At 38.1% G+C, this 18,755-nt stretch overlaps 1 protein-coding gene across 1 annotated transcript in view; it reads left to right on the forward strand.

Annotated features, from left to right (window-relative positions):
* The first annotated feature begins 1,679 nt into the window (after positions 1-1,679).
* EYA1 (EYA transcriptional coactivator and phosphatase 1) overlaps positions 1,680-18,755 on the forward strand; it is a 157,104-nt gene continuing 140,028 nt past the window's right edge. Inside the window, exons 1-2 of the mRNA XM_018079435.2 lie at positions 1,680-1,751; positions 7,040-7,147. Of these exons, the coding sequence (XP_017934924.1) occupies positions 7,115-7,147 (33 nt within the window). The 5' untranslated portion in view covers positions 1,680-1,751; positions 7,040-7,114. The remainder of the gene's footprint in view (positions 1,752-7,039; positions 7,148-18,755) is intronic.

Genomic DNA, 18,755 nt, shown 5'->3' on the forward strand with positions numbered 1-18,755 from the left:
AAAGAAGTTAAAAAAATTATTAAAGTTAAACCTTTAACTGAGAGGAAAATTACTCTAATTGATCTGTATAAACCTTAAAACTTTTACATGTGACTTGTATTAATTATAACTAGAAATTTTTTACTTGTTTGTGCTGAATTCTGCAGAAGCAGTACAGTTGTTTGTTGTTAGACGACAAACTTTTATGGACTGCATATATTTTACAAACTACTTTAAAAGCTCATGTAAAATAATAAGTAATGCCCTCCCTTTAATCTGAAATTATAATAGGTGTAGAAAGACTTCTTAAAGCACATATGTAATTACTACTCATTGGAAACATTGTACAGAACCACACGGGTTGAAAGAAAGCTTTGTTTGTAAAGCATCTTACACTTCTTTCCTGAAGTAGGTAAATGTTCCAGTTGCATGTTATGATTCGTAGCTCAACATTTTTCTTGTATGTATTTCATATTCTTTATTAACCTTGACATTTAGTCTAATACCATTAATCTGTGGATCCTCTCACCTTTTGTAGTGTGCTTGACACATAAAAAGCAGAAAGCAGATTTATTGCTCAAAGAAATTACAACAAAGGAGTAGGCTGTTGCGTTCTGGTTTTGTTCTTTGTTAATGATACATAAATAAAATGAGGGAAATTGTAACTTTTTGATGATAAAGATCCCATGGAATGCTAAGAGCGAAGCTGTTTAATCCTTGTTTGAGTCAGAGTTCACCTTATAAATGGTAATTTTATTAATTTTTAAAAGCAAAATATTCCCTTATGTTTTTACCTTAAAAATATTCTGTATTTCCTGTCCTAAATTGTTAGTGTGTTTCTTTTCTGAATAGTTTCAACCACATTTCAGATACCAATAAAGTTGATTCCACTAGGTAGTTTAAACATCGTATTAATTTTGTAAGTAATTTAAAAAGTTGCCAGTATAATTTTAACATTGTTCTGCAGTATAACTTCCATGTGTATTCAGTATTCAATGAAAAATGTGATCTTTTGCTATGTTTAGAGAGCTCTGCTTTTAGAATAATATTATTGCTTCAAATTTTTATATGTATGTGTGTATCCCACTTTAACCTTTAATGGAGCTTCCCAAAAGAGGCATCCTGTTGGGTGTCTGTACCAGTGAGATTACAGTCAGAAATCTGGCCATTGCAGGCACCAGGTTTCACACTTGATGCACATACTCACGAGGTCCTCATTCCTTTTCGCAGTTTAAACCATTCCTGACCATTGGATGCAGAAACACAAAGACTTCATCAAGATAGTTTTTGAAACAGTTATATTTTAGTTTTAGAACCTGTAAAAGTAATGGGAGATTATTTACCTGATTTTTTTCAGGTCTCCGGTCTTATACCATCACTTTTCCCAAGTACTCTGGGACTTAAGAACATTACATTGTCAGGTTTCTTTCTCCACCTCAGGAGAGTTTTCTTTGTATTTGACCATCTCTTCCAATGCTGGGAGAACAGAAAGCTCTTCTGAGCTTGCTGAAATCAGAAACCAGCAGGTTCCCTTAAAAACATGCCGACATCTTTTGCCTTTCTTTATTTCTTCAGGTGGGAATTTTCTGTTATTCTCACCCCACTTTCTCCAAATAGCTGAGTCTGAATAATTGCGCTAATGAGGCACAATGATTTTTTTAGGTTGCTTCCACTTGAGGTGAATATCAAGGAGAGTGGACTGTGAAGAACTGCACAAGGACCTTATGAGAAAGGTCACTAGACAAAGAAATGACAAATGAAATTCTGCAGAGGTAAATGTGAGCTGCTAAATCTTGAATAAAATAGTTGTAACTGTACATGGAAAGTGATGGGCACTGAGCTGACCCTCACCTCTCAGAAATGACATCTTGGCATCTAAGATAATTCCAAGAAAATTTATTCAGTGTTTAGTAATTCCCCCCAAAAATGAATGTTCAGAATTCCTAGGAACAAAAAAAAAAGTTTACATGGGTTCAGGAAGAGAATAGACGAGTATTTGAGAGAGCTGTACTGAGGGTTGCTAGACAGATGAACTCCATCAGGCTCAGGAAACCCTCTGAACTCAAATGGCAGGAAATTGGGAAAATGTCAGGGAAATGGCATACGCTTGTTCTGTTGTTGCTGTTCTGTGTCCAGTTATGGCTGTTGTTGGGGACAGCGCTAGAAGGATTGTTGGTCTGAACCAGTATCGTGGCCCTTGTGTTCTTGTTAGATTTAATGGTAAATGGGAGAAATGTGGCACAAACTTTGTTGTTGAATGCTTCCTTCAAGACAGGCTTACAGTGTCGTAGCAATTTTATAAATGTAATCAGGATTCAAAAAGTAGTAAATATATTTGTCTAGGCTGTCACTAATAGCATTTGTCTGTGATGTATTTTTTGTTTTGATAGTGCTTCACTCCTACTTTCTTTCTTGTTTCTTTATGCTCTTGAATCTCCTCTGTTAGTCTGGTCCAGCACCCAGTAAGGTTCCTGTGTAGGTAGATGAGACCTCATATTCCCTTATCAGAAACTTAACTTCCCAGTGAAATTAAAACATTAGGGAAAGACTATCATTTTTGGTTTAAATTGATATTTTAATCTTTATTTTAAAGTTAAAAGTACTCACATAGTGAAAAAATCTAGATATTTAGTTTATATTACTGGCTTAAAAAGTATGAGATTACTTTGGTGCTGAACTAGACATCACGGCGAGTGTAAGTGCCATGGGTTTTAAACATGCCTGTCTAGGACACCGGAGTCCTTGTTCTGTATTTATATAAAGGAAAGTTTCCAATAAAACTGAACTTTTTCGGCCCTCTTTCCCACAAGTTTACTTCAGCCACAAGTCTCAACACTCCATGCATTTCTGCTTGATGGTAATGGAAAAAAAGATCTGTTGAGATGGACATGGATGCTTATGGGGATGCAGAGGGGGCGACCTACCTCTTGTACTGTTGTAGAGTGTTGTTATCTGCACACTGTGTACCCACAGAGAGGTCTGAGGGTTTGCAAACCCCCAGAGTCTGTGTCTAGGTCAGTGTCAGCACTGCAGTTGGTGTGGGATATCTTCCAGCAGATGTGCACGTTAGGTTCCGCACATCTGGACACCTATCTGTTTTGCTGGCGTCCCTGAGGCTCGCTGGAAGGCAGGATGCTGTATTGCATCTGTGGACGTTCCAGGCTGAATCAGAGGTGGTCTTCAGTCACAGCGCTGGAGTTAATTGTTTATAAAGCTGCTGAAAGGTCCCTTCTAAATTTCGTTTTTAAAAAATGTCTTTCCCTCTTCCATTTTATTTCCTTCCTCTTTTTTTCTTTTTTCTTTTTGGTTTTCAGCTGTTACGCTTGGCAAGTTTCTTTCCCAGCATTTGGAAATAATTGTTTTCTAAATGCTACCCAGGTTATCTGCCAAATTTAACACCTTAAAAGGGAGCAGGGGTGGGGGACGAGAGACCTACCTGGGAATGGAGCGAATGTAGCGAGTCTTTAGAAAGTGCTAAAAAGGAAACTTCCCAAATATAGCACCTAAAATCAAAACCATCGAGTTCCCTAATATCAACTGTGAAATATCACATGCTATCATCTGCAGGGTAAATAAAGACCGTTTTGCCCAGCCTCATAACCTCTTCAGGATTTTCTCTACCAAATCATAAAGTACATGTGGGTTTTATGTTTTGGTTTGAGTTGTTTTTTTTTTCTTCTAACAAATGAATATGCTTTGGAGAGGTTCAATTTTGTCTAGATGTTACTGGCAAATTCTACTAGTTTCTGAGAAAGCATGAAAAAATAAAAGCAAAGCAGTATCCACTGATGACACTAAAAACGACTTTATCTTGGAGACTGCAATGAATCGGCTGGGAAGTTGTAAGAGAGAAGTGATTTTACTGGTGGCCCAGGAACAGGAAAAAAGTTTAATTCCTTCTCCTTGGTGATGGAAAGAGTAAGGTAGCCCAAGATATTGTGTTTGTGCTGTTTCTGATCACTGTGAGTTTTGTCAGTGGCTCACTGCAGCTGAAGGTGGGTTACAGCAGCTCTGGGACAGCTCCAAGATGTGGATATTAGTGACAGAGTGGACCTTGCTTGGGAAATGCAGTTTTTATGGAGAACAGCTCAGCAAGCACAAGAAACTAGGTTCCTGGTCCTTCAATGTAGGTGTCTAGGTGCCAGGGGTCAGACATAGCTAGTTACTTTTTGGTCACCCTTCAGTTTGGTGCTCTCTGTACTAGAGATCACCCTCCATTGGTACCTTCCAGCCCTAAGAGATTATTTCTCAGTATTCCTGACTGTGTTTAACATCTGCTTCCCGGGTGATCGACCGCTCGCTTTTGTCAGGTTTTCGGGTGGGTGCTCGGATGGGGACAGCCCTTCCAGGACAAGGAGCTTATTGAAGCTCCTGGCCACCTCTGCAGCATGGCTGGGAGTGACTGGCAGCCGCCCCGTGCCTGGTGGCAGAGGCACATGTTCAGATCCATGTGTGTGGGGAAAATTGCACAGCGTTGGCTAACATTTCAGAAAGAAGGGAATAAAAATCCCCCGTAAACCATTTTCTGTACTTCTTTGTGGGTTTTTATTCCCTTTAAAATTGTAATAGCTGTTTGGAAAAGAGGGCTGCTGGTTGTCATGCCTGGTACAATAGTACTGCTTTAGCTGGTGGGACTCTTAACTGCTACCATCGCGTATTTAACAGTAATAATATTTAACCAAGCAAATGACTTCCAGAGTAATAGAGAAAAATAAAATGGGATATGTACTTTCATGACTTCCCTTCAATTTGGATCTTGTCTTTTTCAGTAATTTGAGTTTTTGTCCCACTCATATTTGGTGGCGTATTTTGAATATAACAACTTCTCTGTAATAGATACTTTATGTAATTTATATGTAATTTTTGATAGATTAACAAGTCAAGGGAATTTAATTAGTTTTTGTAAAGCTTTACTAAAATTAAGAATAACCTAAGATGACAATTAGAATGAGGATAACTTAGGTTACTCTTGTTCAAAAGTTGCATTTTTCAAAATTAAAATTACTTAATTTCATTGTAAATCAGCTGTTCTGTATTACTGTCTAAGCCCTAATGTTACTGCTTGCTTGATTATGCTGCCAGAGGTCTCTGATGTCTGCTGAGAAAGAAAAGTCTTTGCCTCAAGGAGTGTGGGGGTATATATAGGAGCTTTTTGTAAATCTCTTTTGCAGTGACTTTCAGGGCAGCATATGTCAGAGCAGAAAATACAAGAGTGGGCTCTTTTGATGCTGGTGTGTTGTAGGAATTTCTCCCAGAGAGAGAAAATGTTTGCTGCAGCAGCTTCTGCAAGTAGGGTTGCCTAATTATGGTTGAACTACAATGTACTATAAAACGTATATGCTTTTTCCATCTGGGCTTTAATAGAAAATTACCAGTCTTGGTAAAGTTTTCTTTCCATAAAGTAAAGAGAGCACTGCTGATCTGAAAATCTGTCAGGTCATCCACATACCAGCATTACATCAATTGACTTATGAATATTTTTCCATCAGAAAAGGCTCCGTTTTATTCCTTCGCTGAAGTTGCAGACTTTCAGTTTGTGGGGTTTTTCCATTTATTGAATTTTGCAATAAAAGAGTTTTTGAAACAGATGTCAGTCATTGCTTAGGAGCAGGGCATTGTTAGAGAGTTGTTTTCTTCTGCCCTTTGCTATTATTTTTTTTTTTAATTATGAGAACTTCTTGTCCTTCCCCTCCCTAACTTTAATTGTCAGCTTTTAAAGCCTTGAGTAATTTTCTAACCTATAATCTGGTGTCAGAACAAATACGGGCACCAGATTTCGTAGAAATATTGCAGATTGGCCATTGTTCTCAGCAGGAGCAGGACTGGATTTGATCTCTCAATTGTAAACCAGAAAGAAGGGAGTGGATGCATTGCAGAAGCATGGTTCATATTAGCATCTTCCTTAGGGTGCAGAGTGAACCTGTTAACACTTTCTTAATGCTTAGATTTTATAGAAGTAGCCAAATGTGTGCAATAAATACTGTCCAAACAACTGGGCTCGAAGAGACTTTTTTATTTTCTTGTGAGAGTCTTATTCAGGTAGAAATATGCAGAATAAGGTTTTGGATCCTGATCCTAAATTATAAGTATTTCATATGCAGAGTGGTTTTAGGACAAACTGAATATCTTCAGACCATCGGATCTTCACCTGTCATAGAAAACCAAAGTACTTTTCACATTTCACTGTATATAAGGTATATATTAAATATACATACACACACTTAAACCCCCCAGATTTTCATTTTTATTATACTTTAGCAGACAGCATTTGCCCCTGTTATTAAAAAAAAGCCAATTTTTCTAATGAGGATTTTAGCTGGGCTTGTTTTAATTACTTCAGTGAATAGTTCTGAATTTTAAGAAGTTCATGGCATTTTATTCTAAAGAAAATTGCTCATGAAAGGAAACCATATTTTGGATTTATATCTGTTTGGGGAGTAAGCCTTCATTATTTCATCTCAGCACTTCACTGTTATTTTTAACATCAAAGAACACCATTTCCAAAGGTGAGAGAACACAAAGTATCCCATATTTATAATTTATAGGGCCTAGAACTGCGACCTAATGTAAACTTGAAGAGATTTAGTATAAAAATATCCTTAGCTTGAGGGCAACATTTTGAAAACTTTGTGGATTTTCTTTTTTATCCTGGCTCAATCTACAATCATGTTTCTTTGTTATTATTTCCTCTTAGCATTAAAGTACAATTGACATTGATAGATATCAGGGGAGGCTGAGCTTCCTAAAAGAAAAAAATCAAAAGAAGAAGAGATGTGTTGTTGGCACAGAAATAGTGTCGGTAAAAGAGTTCCTGGCTGCCTTTCATTTGTCTGCCGACAGCAAGCACAACAGAGCTCTTGCTGCCTGCTTTTGGCTTGCGTGGATTTGTGGTAAACAGCTCAGCTATGTATTTATTTTCAAGATTGATTCAGTTCTTCAAAGACAACTGCTCCTAACTTGTGAATACTTGTTAGTTAATGAAAAGTTGCAGAAGTGAAGATCACCTTCTAGTTTCATGCCAACAAATTAATCCGTCGATGTGGTACTGTCTTTTCCACAGGTGTGTGTGTACTAGGACTGTCTGAACCTCACTGTAACTAATAGCCCGTATATAATTTGGAAGGAGAAATCTTCAATGGAAGACCCTGAGGGAATAAATGGGAAGTCTGTAAGTAAACAACTTGTCAGTCCTGAGAAAAAAAGTTACAGCTTTTAAAGTGGTAATTATTTTTGTGGCAACCAAGTGGATGAGAGTCTTAGAGAGGTACATGCACTTTCAGTGATTGGAAGAAGCAGTGAATGATGAATTCATTGAGAGATGGAGGCTTATGCTAAAGCTACAGAAAATTAGATATACCTTTAAAAATATTTGTCTTCAGTGAGTCATATTACAAAATGATGGTTGTTACTTTCTCAAAGAAATATTTGGCTTGCTGCATTTATGTTGTTGACATTTTGATCTGTTAGAGAGTTTTCATCCCATTATTTGAAGTTACTTCTCTTTGTGTGAATATATGCAAATACTGCTTCTGGGAGAAGCCAGTGCAACTCCTAACTGCAAAGTCTTAAGAACAGTGGCAAAAAAAGTATAACAGCATTGTTGTTTCTTTTAAATGCCTGTTTATAAAGTCATAATAGTAAGAAATTTTGCAAACTATCACACACAATAATGTTTCATGCATGGTCAAATGATTAGTGTGTGTTTTGGATTTGTTAGTTTAGTTTGTGATATCATTCTTGGCACTCAGTGAACATCAAAATGCTACATAAATGTTTTTATTCTGGGTTGTTTAACAAAAAAAGCACACCTTGAAATTGCCTTATTTTTACCAGTTGTAAGATAAGTCCCAAAAGTACTATTTAGTAAATTTGATTAGATTTATTTCCTGCATTTTTTCTGATCTGTTTATTTTTTACATTTGACAGTACTCTGCATTCTCTCTCACTCTTCCCCTTGTATTCTATGACTCTATATTCAGTTTCCCTGATGCTTGTGTTAGCTTTTCATGTAGCAACAGAGTAGAAAAATATAAGCACCTAATAATAAGCTTATTGTGTTGGATGGTTTTGTTACACTTGACGTCTAGTGTTGTTTTTACTGTCTAAAGCAATATGTCTTTGGTTAGTTTCCAGTGTTCATTTGTTCCACAGTCTTGTCTCTATGTGTACATTTGGGTATTTATCCATCACTGCTACAGCAATGTGTGGACAGGACCAGTTAACTCCTAGAGAAAGGGGTGGCCATGGTTACTGACTAGTGCTAAACAGGGATGGTCCTGTTTGCAGTTGCAGTGCCAGAACTTTCAGCACCACCCAAGCTCTGTGTTCTCTTTAGGATCAGGCTTCCTTCCATGCATGAAAAGCCTTTCCTTGATGCTGTCAGGATTTTCTGTGACTTCCACTGCAATACTTCTACTCTGTATGCCCAGCATAGTCTGGGCTTCACATGCTGTGGAGGGTTTGGGCTGGGTAATTGTATGCTGGAGCTGTATGTAATGACAAATGTAACTGTCACTTAACAGGAGTATTAAGGGAAATATTTGTTCATGGTTTGGCACTACCAGCACTCCTGTTGGGGTTATTCATTCCATTCCTTCTTTTCACCACGTAGTCCAGGGAGCCTGTAAAACACTTCATCTGCTCAGAGCTTCCCTTCAAATTACCCACGTGAGTGGTAGTCATGGATGCTATCAGGATTATCAAAATCTAAACCAGTAACTGCTGAATAGACCTGCTGCATCTACAAGAACTCAGGCTTCTGTAAACGATGAGGTCTGAAGTGCTCAAAGGTACATGGCACAGGGCAGGGTGTCTTCTGACTGCACTGTCATTGGATAGGTTTAAAATTCGGTATTAAACCCTGGAATCTAATCCTTCAATTAAGTCTCACTTGAACTCATTCATAACTGGAGAGGCTGCTGCATTTGCAGCAGCCAGTTGACCAACAGGGAGATTTCCTAAAAGCAGTAGTCAGAAGGCAAAATAGTCTCAGCGAAAATAAAGATGATTCTGTTTTCGTTTATTTTGCTCTCTATGTGTGCATACAAGAAAGAAAGAAAGAGAGGGTGAGGGATAGATTAGCACTCTGTCATTAAAACCCAGAACCCAAAACCTGTTTGGGATTTAAGATCCCAAACACATACAGTGTCTTCTAAAACCTGGTGCTAGTCCATAGGAAAAGAGGAAAATGTCCCTACAAGTGCCAGTTGAAAGGTAATTTAATCTTGAAAGTGGCCTATGCAAACTATGCAGTGAAAGCAATTTCAGGTACATGTGGAGGAGGGAGGAGCTTTATTCAACAACTGAGAAATGAAAGTGTATAATGTTTTTGAAAGACAGAGCTAGATGAACAATGGAGAAAGTACTGGGAGGTGAAAGGAAAGGAAAATGAAAAAAATTTTTTCAGACAAGAGTGAGAGAGAGTAGATGAGTAAGTACTCGCCACTGTCTTTGGCCAAGATTTCTCTGTTGAGGAAGAGGGTGATGTTGCACACAGGAATCCAGCCTGCCAGTGTTAACATGTACAGAGGATACCATAATAAGCCCAGTAAACTCACTTCTGCTCTCTGTTACACTGGTGGAGCTGAGAGTGGATTTTAGTCTCTAAGCAACACTTTCATCATCTGGAGAAATTGTTCTAATGGTACTGTTGTGCTTGGTTCACATTCTTTAGGAGCTGACTTTGAAACTTGCATTTGCAAACTTGAACACTACACCTGCCCCTGCCTCTCTTTTACTAGGTGCCTGAGAAAGAAGCAGAACCCAAATCTGAAGCTGGCTAGACAGATGATATCAGTGTTGTATCCTGCCTGAGAATTTCACTGATCTTCTGCTTCTTTCCAAGTCCAAAAAAGACTTTGAAGTGCGTTTGTTAGTGTTATAAGCACCTGCTAAAGATGGTTCACTCCTTTTTTATCAAGCTAAAACAAACGGTCTGGGGTTTTTTTGTTTTTATTTCTCTATTAATAATTTTTGATTTCAGTTTTTCAGTGAAGCAGGCATATCAATGATAACCAAGATGTTACAAATTCATACAACTGGGCTGCCTCAATGACTGGGCTGTTTCTTCTTAAAGACTGTCCAAATGCCATGCTGCTCGCCACACTGAACTTTCTGTGGATGTACTTCTTGGTCAACTTTGGAGCAGCCATCAATAAAGTAGTATTATTTGGCTTGCTACTGAGATCCAGAAGTCTAATACACAGCCAACATACTTACACTTTAAAGTGCTATGCATAGGGTTGAATCTCATGCCAGGTTTGATTACTAATGCTCCAATCTCCATTTGAGTTTGTAAGTCCTGTTCTTCACCACCCTGAGGGGGCTTTTCTGCCTGACAGTCATTTGCAATGAGTCTCACTGCTCATACATACCTGAGAAGAAAAAAACCACCTCTGGTTTTAATTATTTTTGACATGAAAATATCATTTTGGATGTTAGAGAAATTCTGATTATAAGGAAATTGAGAATGGATAACAGTACATCTTACACAAATTGATTTAAAAAAATTGATGTAAATTTATCATGGCTTACATGTGTGGTAGGCTAAATCTACCGGTTCCAAACTTGGCATTGGCATGAATCCGTTGCCCCAGAAACCCTCTAGAAGCCCTAGAAACATGAAAAACACTGATAATCAGAAGATTCATCATGATGTACTTGATATAGACATACATGTGGTTTAGAGGTACCCTGATGAATGACTTTAAAAAACTCAGAAAAAGGGCATTGTAGAGGCCAGTGGGTATTTTATTTCATTTGATTTGCCTATTGATTTTTTTAAAAAATGCATTGTTCTTATTTATTTGCAAAACTCAGCACAAGAAATTTTTCACAAGTAAATATTGGCAGTTTTAAGCAATTTGGAAGGTGTTTTTTCCCTAACTCTCTCTGGTAGCGATATTAGGTTATTATACAGCATAAAATAATTTTCCTTCCTACCCTGTCCAGGCTCATAAGTGAAAATTCGCTTTTCAAAATTTTACACCAAGAAGTATTTTCAGCATTGATTATTTTTGATGGTGGAGTTTGCCCATCTGGAAAACAGAGCGAAGACTCTGAGGCCCTCAGCAGTCAAGTTAGTTCCAAACGGTGTGCACCCAATGAGCCAAAAAAGGAGGTACTCTTGGTCCACTCTAGCAGTTAATCTTCTCTGATTTCCCCTGCAGCCCCCAAACCTCAGCTCTGGGCAGCCTGGCTGCATATTTCCAACTTCTTTCTCCTCCCTGCTGCTCACTGGACACTTCTCTCCTGCGTACCCCATGCCATGTACCAGAGAGCAGCACTTGCACCAAAAATTCACCTCATACCTCTGCTAATGGAAAGACGCAGAGTGAGTAGTTGGTTTCAGCAAGGTAGGGGGAGGGGGGAAATAAAAACCCAAACCAAAAAACATCCAGCACCTGGCTGCAGCAAAATAATGAATTTTGCAGCAAACATGCGAGATTCTGTGGAATCTTGGAAAAATGCCAGACTCCACGACCACAGAAATGCTGAGTCCATGGGGCCCAGAGAGAGATGGCTGGGGCAGTTCACATCTCTCTGTCTTTGTTTCAAGCTCCTTGCAGTCTTACTGAGGCATCAGATTACACTCTCTTCACATTTTCAAGGTTATCTTCACTACCAGAAGGGCTAGAAAGTTCATTTTGTTTCAAGGCGAGCCAGGATCCGGCAGCACAACTCTCGAGTGGTTTCAGAGGCCAGTGCCTTGGTATTGGCATGGCTGTGACTGTGGGCATGGCTGGCGACAGCCAGGTGTGACCTCCAGGTTTGAACAGCATCACCAATGACATGTTTTCATGCTCATGTTACCTGTTTGCCACATTAGGGAACAAAGTCTATGAGGAAAATGGGTGAAAATACAAGTATTTTACCTTTAGTTGAAAACTCGAAGCGTCACCTGTGAAAGTCATGTATGTCAGTGCTGCCTCAGTTTCTCTGAAAGACTGGCACAGAACTGTACTCCCTTTTGCATTCCCCTACTGAAGAAATGTGTGACAGGCTTCCTTTTTGGAAAGCTCTGCAAGGCAATAGCCAACAAGCACCGTGCAATTGCAATCTGTAACTGAGCCCATAAAATGTAATGGCCTGCACCCTTCCCACTCCCCTTCCCCTCTCTATCTGCAATCGGTAGGATATTGGAAACATAAGCCACAAAACCCACTTATTACACTCAGTAAGTGTCAAAAATAATGAACAGCCGGAACTAGCTGATGTATTTAAGTTCCCCAAATTGAAAAGAGCTGCTGCTAGGCGGTCCGTACTGACTGCTCGATCAGTAACTACTGATAGAAGTTTTTCTTTCAAAACATTTTCTTGAAAATACTCCTGAAAATTGTATGGACAGTTTGGAAACCATAGGTTATTCACTACAAACTCTTCATTCAGCTGGGTTTGCAGTAACAACGCAGATGAATTCTCGCTACTTAAAATGTAATTTTCCTAAGTGGTGGCAGAAACCCCACAGTGCCATAGGCAACAAAGCTTGCAGCACTGACGGAGGTGCTGCTACCACAGCTCGTAGTGTCAGGCATATTCATCTTTGCAGAACCAAAGCCTAAACACAGCACTTATCATAACAATTATTTTAAATGAGCATTTGTAATTTTCTGCCAATGATACCAGAAATTAATCCCACTGCCAACATAACTCTTAGTGTGTTTTACACACACACGGTGTTGACCTTATGGTCCTGGTTTTAGGAGCAGGACAGAGACCTTGCAGTGGTTTCATTGAGGACCACCACTCATTTATTTAGTTACAAATACTTTTTTCCTCAGAGAGGTGGATCTTTCTCCTTGTTGTGGCATGAGGTATTTTTAGATCACCTTATAAATATATATATATATAAGAAATATGCAGTCGATCTGACTCTTTCCAGCCACTGTATAAGTGTGCAGTGTGCATACTGTTCTACTTGAAGTCTCTTCTTGAAAGCCTTGATGAAGTTGTAGCTTAGCCCTTAACAGTAAAAAGCAAACTGCCAGTGAAGTTTATTTTCTTTTTTACTAGGTTTTCTGGACCATTGTTCCGCTCGAGGAGCCATGTTTGTTAGTTTTGGCTCTCTGACTTCTCTTCCTTAAGGATAAACTCTCCTTAGGCAGTTGTACAACTATGCACTAAAAGACTGCATAGCAGTTTATTCACAGCCCAAGCTCCAGCCGAATTCAACTGTGTGACTTCCTGGCTTAAGCAGGGGTGCATCCGTAATGTAAATACCTACTTGATTTTGTGGAAAACCAGGAGGTTTTTTTGTTTGTTCTTGTAAAAGATTCCTGCTGGAAGCTTAACTTTAAAGTTGGCATCCAGCCTTCTCTGCTGTGACTCGGATACTGATCTGATATTGTGCTTTCATGGACATTTTAATATTTGAAAATTTTTAATTCAACATTAGCTTTGCTTACAAGCTACAGAGCAGAATAAAATCACATTACAAACATTGTAGTATTAGATTTTATCACCATTTATTTCTTCTCGTCTGCCCAGGGATTTCTACATGTTCGGTAGAACTAATTTGCAGTCAGACACTGAGGTCTTCTAGAAGGCCAGCAGGCTCCACAAACTAATTTATCCAAATAACCAATCCCTCATAGGCCAACCATAGAAGGACACCAAAATGGCCTAAGCAGGCAAAGCCCCCTTTTGAAGTCTGGAATGTTTTGACTGACTTGAAACAGGCGGCAGGAATGAAGGGATAATTTTCAGTGACCCATGGGACTTTTTTGCCATTTTCAAATATTAGGTAAAACAAAGAGAAATTGCTTGTTCTAATTTAGAAAGACTTAGCAATCCGGAAGGTAACCAGACTCAGAATTGAGTACTAAGGTACAGAGCTGAAGTTTATTTAATGCATTGAGGGTTTGCATCAGGGTATATAGTATTTACACACCCACACATACACACACTGCTTTACTTATACATGCACATACCTAAATTGTTTTTTGAATTTCACTTTTATTAAAAAAAACTTTAGTACCAAGCATATTTGTGTAATATTAAGTGAACTACCTGAAACATTGTTTATAAGTGCATATACTGTTTTTCTTGAAATAATAATTTCTAATTAGAAGGATGTTTCTGTTGCTGCTTTAAAAGCTGGGATAGTCACTCAGATGCCAAGATTTCCATGACATACCTGTTTTCTTCCACCCCCCATCCTGGTGCCATTCGAGTAAATGTGGACATTAATATAATTTTTTAGTTGGTTTTCTAGTCCTGCAGATACAAAGGGAAAGTATTTTGATGCATACATAAACCCACAATTTTCTATGAACACTTCTGTGAAGAGAAAGAGAGAATGTGAATATTTAGGCACAAAAAAACTTTACAGATCAGGTATTTCATGTTCAACTGCTTGAATGTGTATCTCAAAGACAGTGTGGAACAATCTCATAGATTTCAGCAACTTCTTTAAAGACATGCTCTTGTAAGTTTTGTCTCAAATTTACCATGCATATGGTAAACCCTGTATTTAGCAACACTAATGGCACAGACCAACTCCAACACTTGGCTTTGTCCCCATGATATTGACTCACAGATAAGCTAGAGCTTCCTAGCAGAAAGTGTTGTCTGTAAGAAGGATCATTAAGCCAGTAGTAAAGCTTCTCTAATCATGCTTAATAGAAGTATGTTACCTTAAACCAGGATTTTGACAAGAATTTTTGTCACCAACTCACCCTTTTCCTTCTGACATCTCTGGTGGTTCTTGGGACCTGTACACTCACAGTGTATAGTGGGATATAACACTCCCAGTTAAGCGAGAGGGTAGATACCATCTCCTGTGCACTCATAGTGAGGTGACGGGCTTAGGGATCTGCAAAGCATTGCTTTGCACACACATGTGTCCTGATAACTGTATGGATAGCAATGTCAGGAGATAGGAGCTTCAGGTTGGCACTTAAATATTTAAGGTACTGGGTTGGGCTATAGCTATCACTGGTATCACTCCTACATACACAGAAAACTCCTAGTTTTAGTTTGCTATTTTACATGGGATATTGAAATGTAAGTTCCTCCTTATTTCAGGTTTCTCTGAAATATTTGTACTTACCATTGTCCTATGGTAATAGACAAGTAGAATAGAATGACAGAGAAATCCTGTTTAAGTGCAGTTTTCAATCTTATATATACTGACCTCAGATTAGTGGATTTCAGACACATGATGTTTAAATTAATGTTATTTTGGTGTGAGTGTATATATGTGTGTCTGTGTGTGTCTCTGTGCATGGAATGTATTAGATTAAATTAAGTTATGTTCCAGCTCTTGCTTGAGGAATATAATTTTGTTAGTAGTTAATAATGTTAATGCCATGATTTTCTCATATTATGTTTACATATATGGCTACAGTAAAATCAAATTATATTTGCTGGGGGTAAGATTAATCAGTTAAGGACCTGTTTACAATGGGAGAAATTAAAATTCAGGGTCTGTAGGAAAGAGATTCTTCTCTATTTCTGTCTGCCTTGCTGTAGCTGTTCTGTCTAGACTATCCTAGAAGTTGTAGACTCACAGGTCTCGTGGTCCGTGCACATAGCACAGCAGCAGAATCTGGCAGCAATAGGAAGGCTTCACAGGGATTTCTCATCAATCACATAGAATTTGTCATTCTGACATTTTTGGCATTCAAAGCCTTATATTCTGCCACCAGCATTCACATAGGGTGGACTTTCCATTGTACCAACAAAGCACCTATACAACTGCGCAGGGCAGCAGATGGGAGAAAATTTCTTCCCAGCTCCTATGGTGATCAGCTCATACCCCGAAACACAGGATTTGATTATCCTGATTATAGTTTACAGAGCTGTAAATGCTGTTAGTGGTCATGAGCAATGAATGAAATTGCTTGAAGATTAAAAAAAAATTTGTTTTTTTCTTTTTTCTCATTCTGTTTTAAAAGAAGCACGTAAGAGAGTAAGTAATTTCAGACATGCTTTCACACTTTCCTTCATTTGAAAATATAATCTAAGAGTTACATTTGGGAAAAATGAATGGGGATTCAAAGAGTGAGAGCTTTTAGAGTAAGCACTGGTTGGATGCTTGTAGATTCAGGCATTTGCTCTTGCTGAATGTGTGTTTAGTACTGTAGATATTTTTAGGAAAGTAAGCATGATCTATTTTTTATTTTATTTTTATTCTTAATAATTGGACATATTTTTCATGTTTGACCACCCTTTTAGGCCTGTAAATAATTTAAAAGATCTAAAAGTATCTCAGTATTCAGGATTAACTAGTTAAATGCTTCTATGCCTGGCTTTCACCTTCAGTTACTTGTACATGAAAAAAGAATCTAAATTTAGGGTTGCCCTGTTTTGCTTCTATTTTCTACTCTAGTTTGAAGCATAAGTTTTTTTGGGAACAAGAAAGATGTATTTAGTTGTAGGCTGATAGATACATCAGATTTTTGTAATTTGCAAGAATATTTTGGAGAGGGAGAAGGTGTAAGATCTATGTTTGTGTTTTTCTCTGGTTTTTGCAAAGCATTGTAAAAGCTAAGTGGCACATCAAGCAGGTTTATATAGTGCAGACACTGCATAAATCCTCTGTTCAGTCCCTGCAAGGGATGTATACTGCCATTATGCTTTCTATAAACAGAAGACAAGAACACTGCCAAATCCTTGCAGCACTGGACATCAGCTCTTTCTGTTCTTAGCTTGTCTTGTTTATTGATGCTCAAAGACTGTCTTATTTGACAGTATTGCGTCCGCTTTTGATCATCAGAAGCAAAGAGTATCTTGCATTTCTTGGTAGCTGGAATCTCCATCCTTGCAATTTCTTCTCCATCTGCAATTTTTAAATAAAATAGTTACCTATGATGAGTGTAATTAATTTGGCAGTAATTTGGTCTGACTAATGAGAGTTAAAGACAGTAGCTACTCAGAAGCAAACACTTTTGGGGCTGGACAGGCAAACAAGAGCCTCATATGACAGCTTGAAGAACACTCAGACTGGGACTGGCAGAGAAGAGCAAGAGGTATGTAAGTGCCACTGCATTGGGTTAGACAACACAACTTGGCTTGCTGTTCTGTGTCTAACAGGGACTGGCAGCAGACAGTTAATGAGTGTAGGAGAAAGAGAGCAAATACTGCTTTTGATAGGATGGAAGATACATCCAAAACATTGTGTTTAGTGCTGTCCTTCATGAACTTGCTTTCGTCTGAATATGCTTTGTGTTTCTGTAGTGATGAGTTCCACAAGTTAATTATGCTTTTTCAAAGAAAGTGTTTTTGTTGTTTTAACAAAAACATGGTGTTGTCAAGTTTTTCTGACCATGAGAAATGATGAATTGTCAATCTCTGTTCACTTTCTGCAGTCTATTTCCTGATTCTGTAGACTTCTGTTGTTTTCATCACACCGACGTATCTTTTCCAAGCTGAAGAGCCTTGTTTTTTCCTGAAGGTGCTGCTGAGCTTTGTGTGAGAGATTCAAGATGTTAGCACTCTGGCTTTACAATGTTTTCTGTTTTACTGTGTGTTTCCTTCCTAATAATTTTAAACATTATATCCACTCTCTTGACTGCCATTGGCCACTGAGCTATTCTTTTCAGAAAATTATTTTGGAATTCCACTAGTAACATTGTGAAAGCTGCCCACTTACTCTGTTCCATCTTTTAGATAGCAATTCATGACAGATCTTTTATTTTACCTTGTGACAAATTGTTTAAGAACTTTTTGCTTGTGTGAGCTTTTCAGAAATCTAAATATACTACATTAACCAAATCATCCTTATCCAAATAATCATTAACTCCTTACAGAAATGCAAGTAATCTTGAAGTTATGAAATTATGGCCATTACATCATATTCCCATATGCCTACCAATTCTCTTGTTTATTATAGAAGCTGATTTGATCATGCTTCCATTGTTCTAGAGCTCTAGGGTGAACTCTTGGATCTGGGTGTTTTGTGTCTCTTCATTTTGTTGACCTGTCCCGAAGCTTCTTCTGCTAATACTTTGGTTTAGAGTTGTTTAGGTCTTTTCTTCTTGTATAGTATCATGCAAATAATTAATTCAGCTTTTTCTGCAGTGGTCTTATCTTGACTGAATTTTCCTTTATTACCACAGGTTGGCTTTTTGCATGTTTTCCATGAAGTGTTTGTATTAATCTGAGACAATAACAAATGGTTCTTCAGAGTTGGGGGATTTTTTTTGCCTACATTCTCCTGGGTTTGCAGTTAATCTACAGAACATGAGCCCTTTTCCAGTTTCAGGTGTTTAGCTGTAGTGTATGGTGCTCAGCTTTTGTAATGTCTTTGAACCCTCAGCATCTGCTACAGAGAAGCCTTGGTCTTCTACAGCTCTGCAAAGGTAAGCTAGTCCTGTGCAGGTGTCTAGGACATCTAACATAGCACTAGAGGTCTTGTCCAAGCATCAGAATTTCTTGCAGTGTCTACTTATTTTATTAGTCTTGAATACTCCTATTTAGTAATTTTGTCTTTTTGTGCTCTTGTTATCTTTGCAGAGAATAGACTAATTGTACAGATGCAGATCATAAACCTCTTACAAGTGCTGTTTGGTTTTTTTGTTTATTTAAATACTTGGTTTAGTGAGATCTCTGGATCACATGTATTATGCATAAAAATACAAACCCACAAAATGTGGGGGATGAATTGCATGTGACTGCCAGGTGAGACAATTATAAAACACAAACTTCACAAATTCCAAGAAATTATGTGTTTGCAACATACCTATCATGCCAATTTTAAGTGTTGCAAAAATGTCTGGTAGCATGACTGAATGTATGCTCATGCCTTTGGGACCTTTATTTCTTTCTTAGGAAAT

Source organism: Manacus vitellinus, unplaced genomic scaffold (assembly GCF_001715985.3).
Source record: "Manacus vitellinus isolate BGI_N305 unplaced genomic scaffold, ASM171598v3 scaffold_1_pilon, whole genome shotgun sequence".
NCBI classification, from domain to species: Eukaryota; Metazoa; Chordata; class Aves; order Passeriformes; family Pipridae; genus Manacus; species Manacus vitellinus.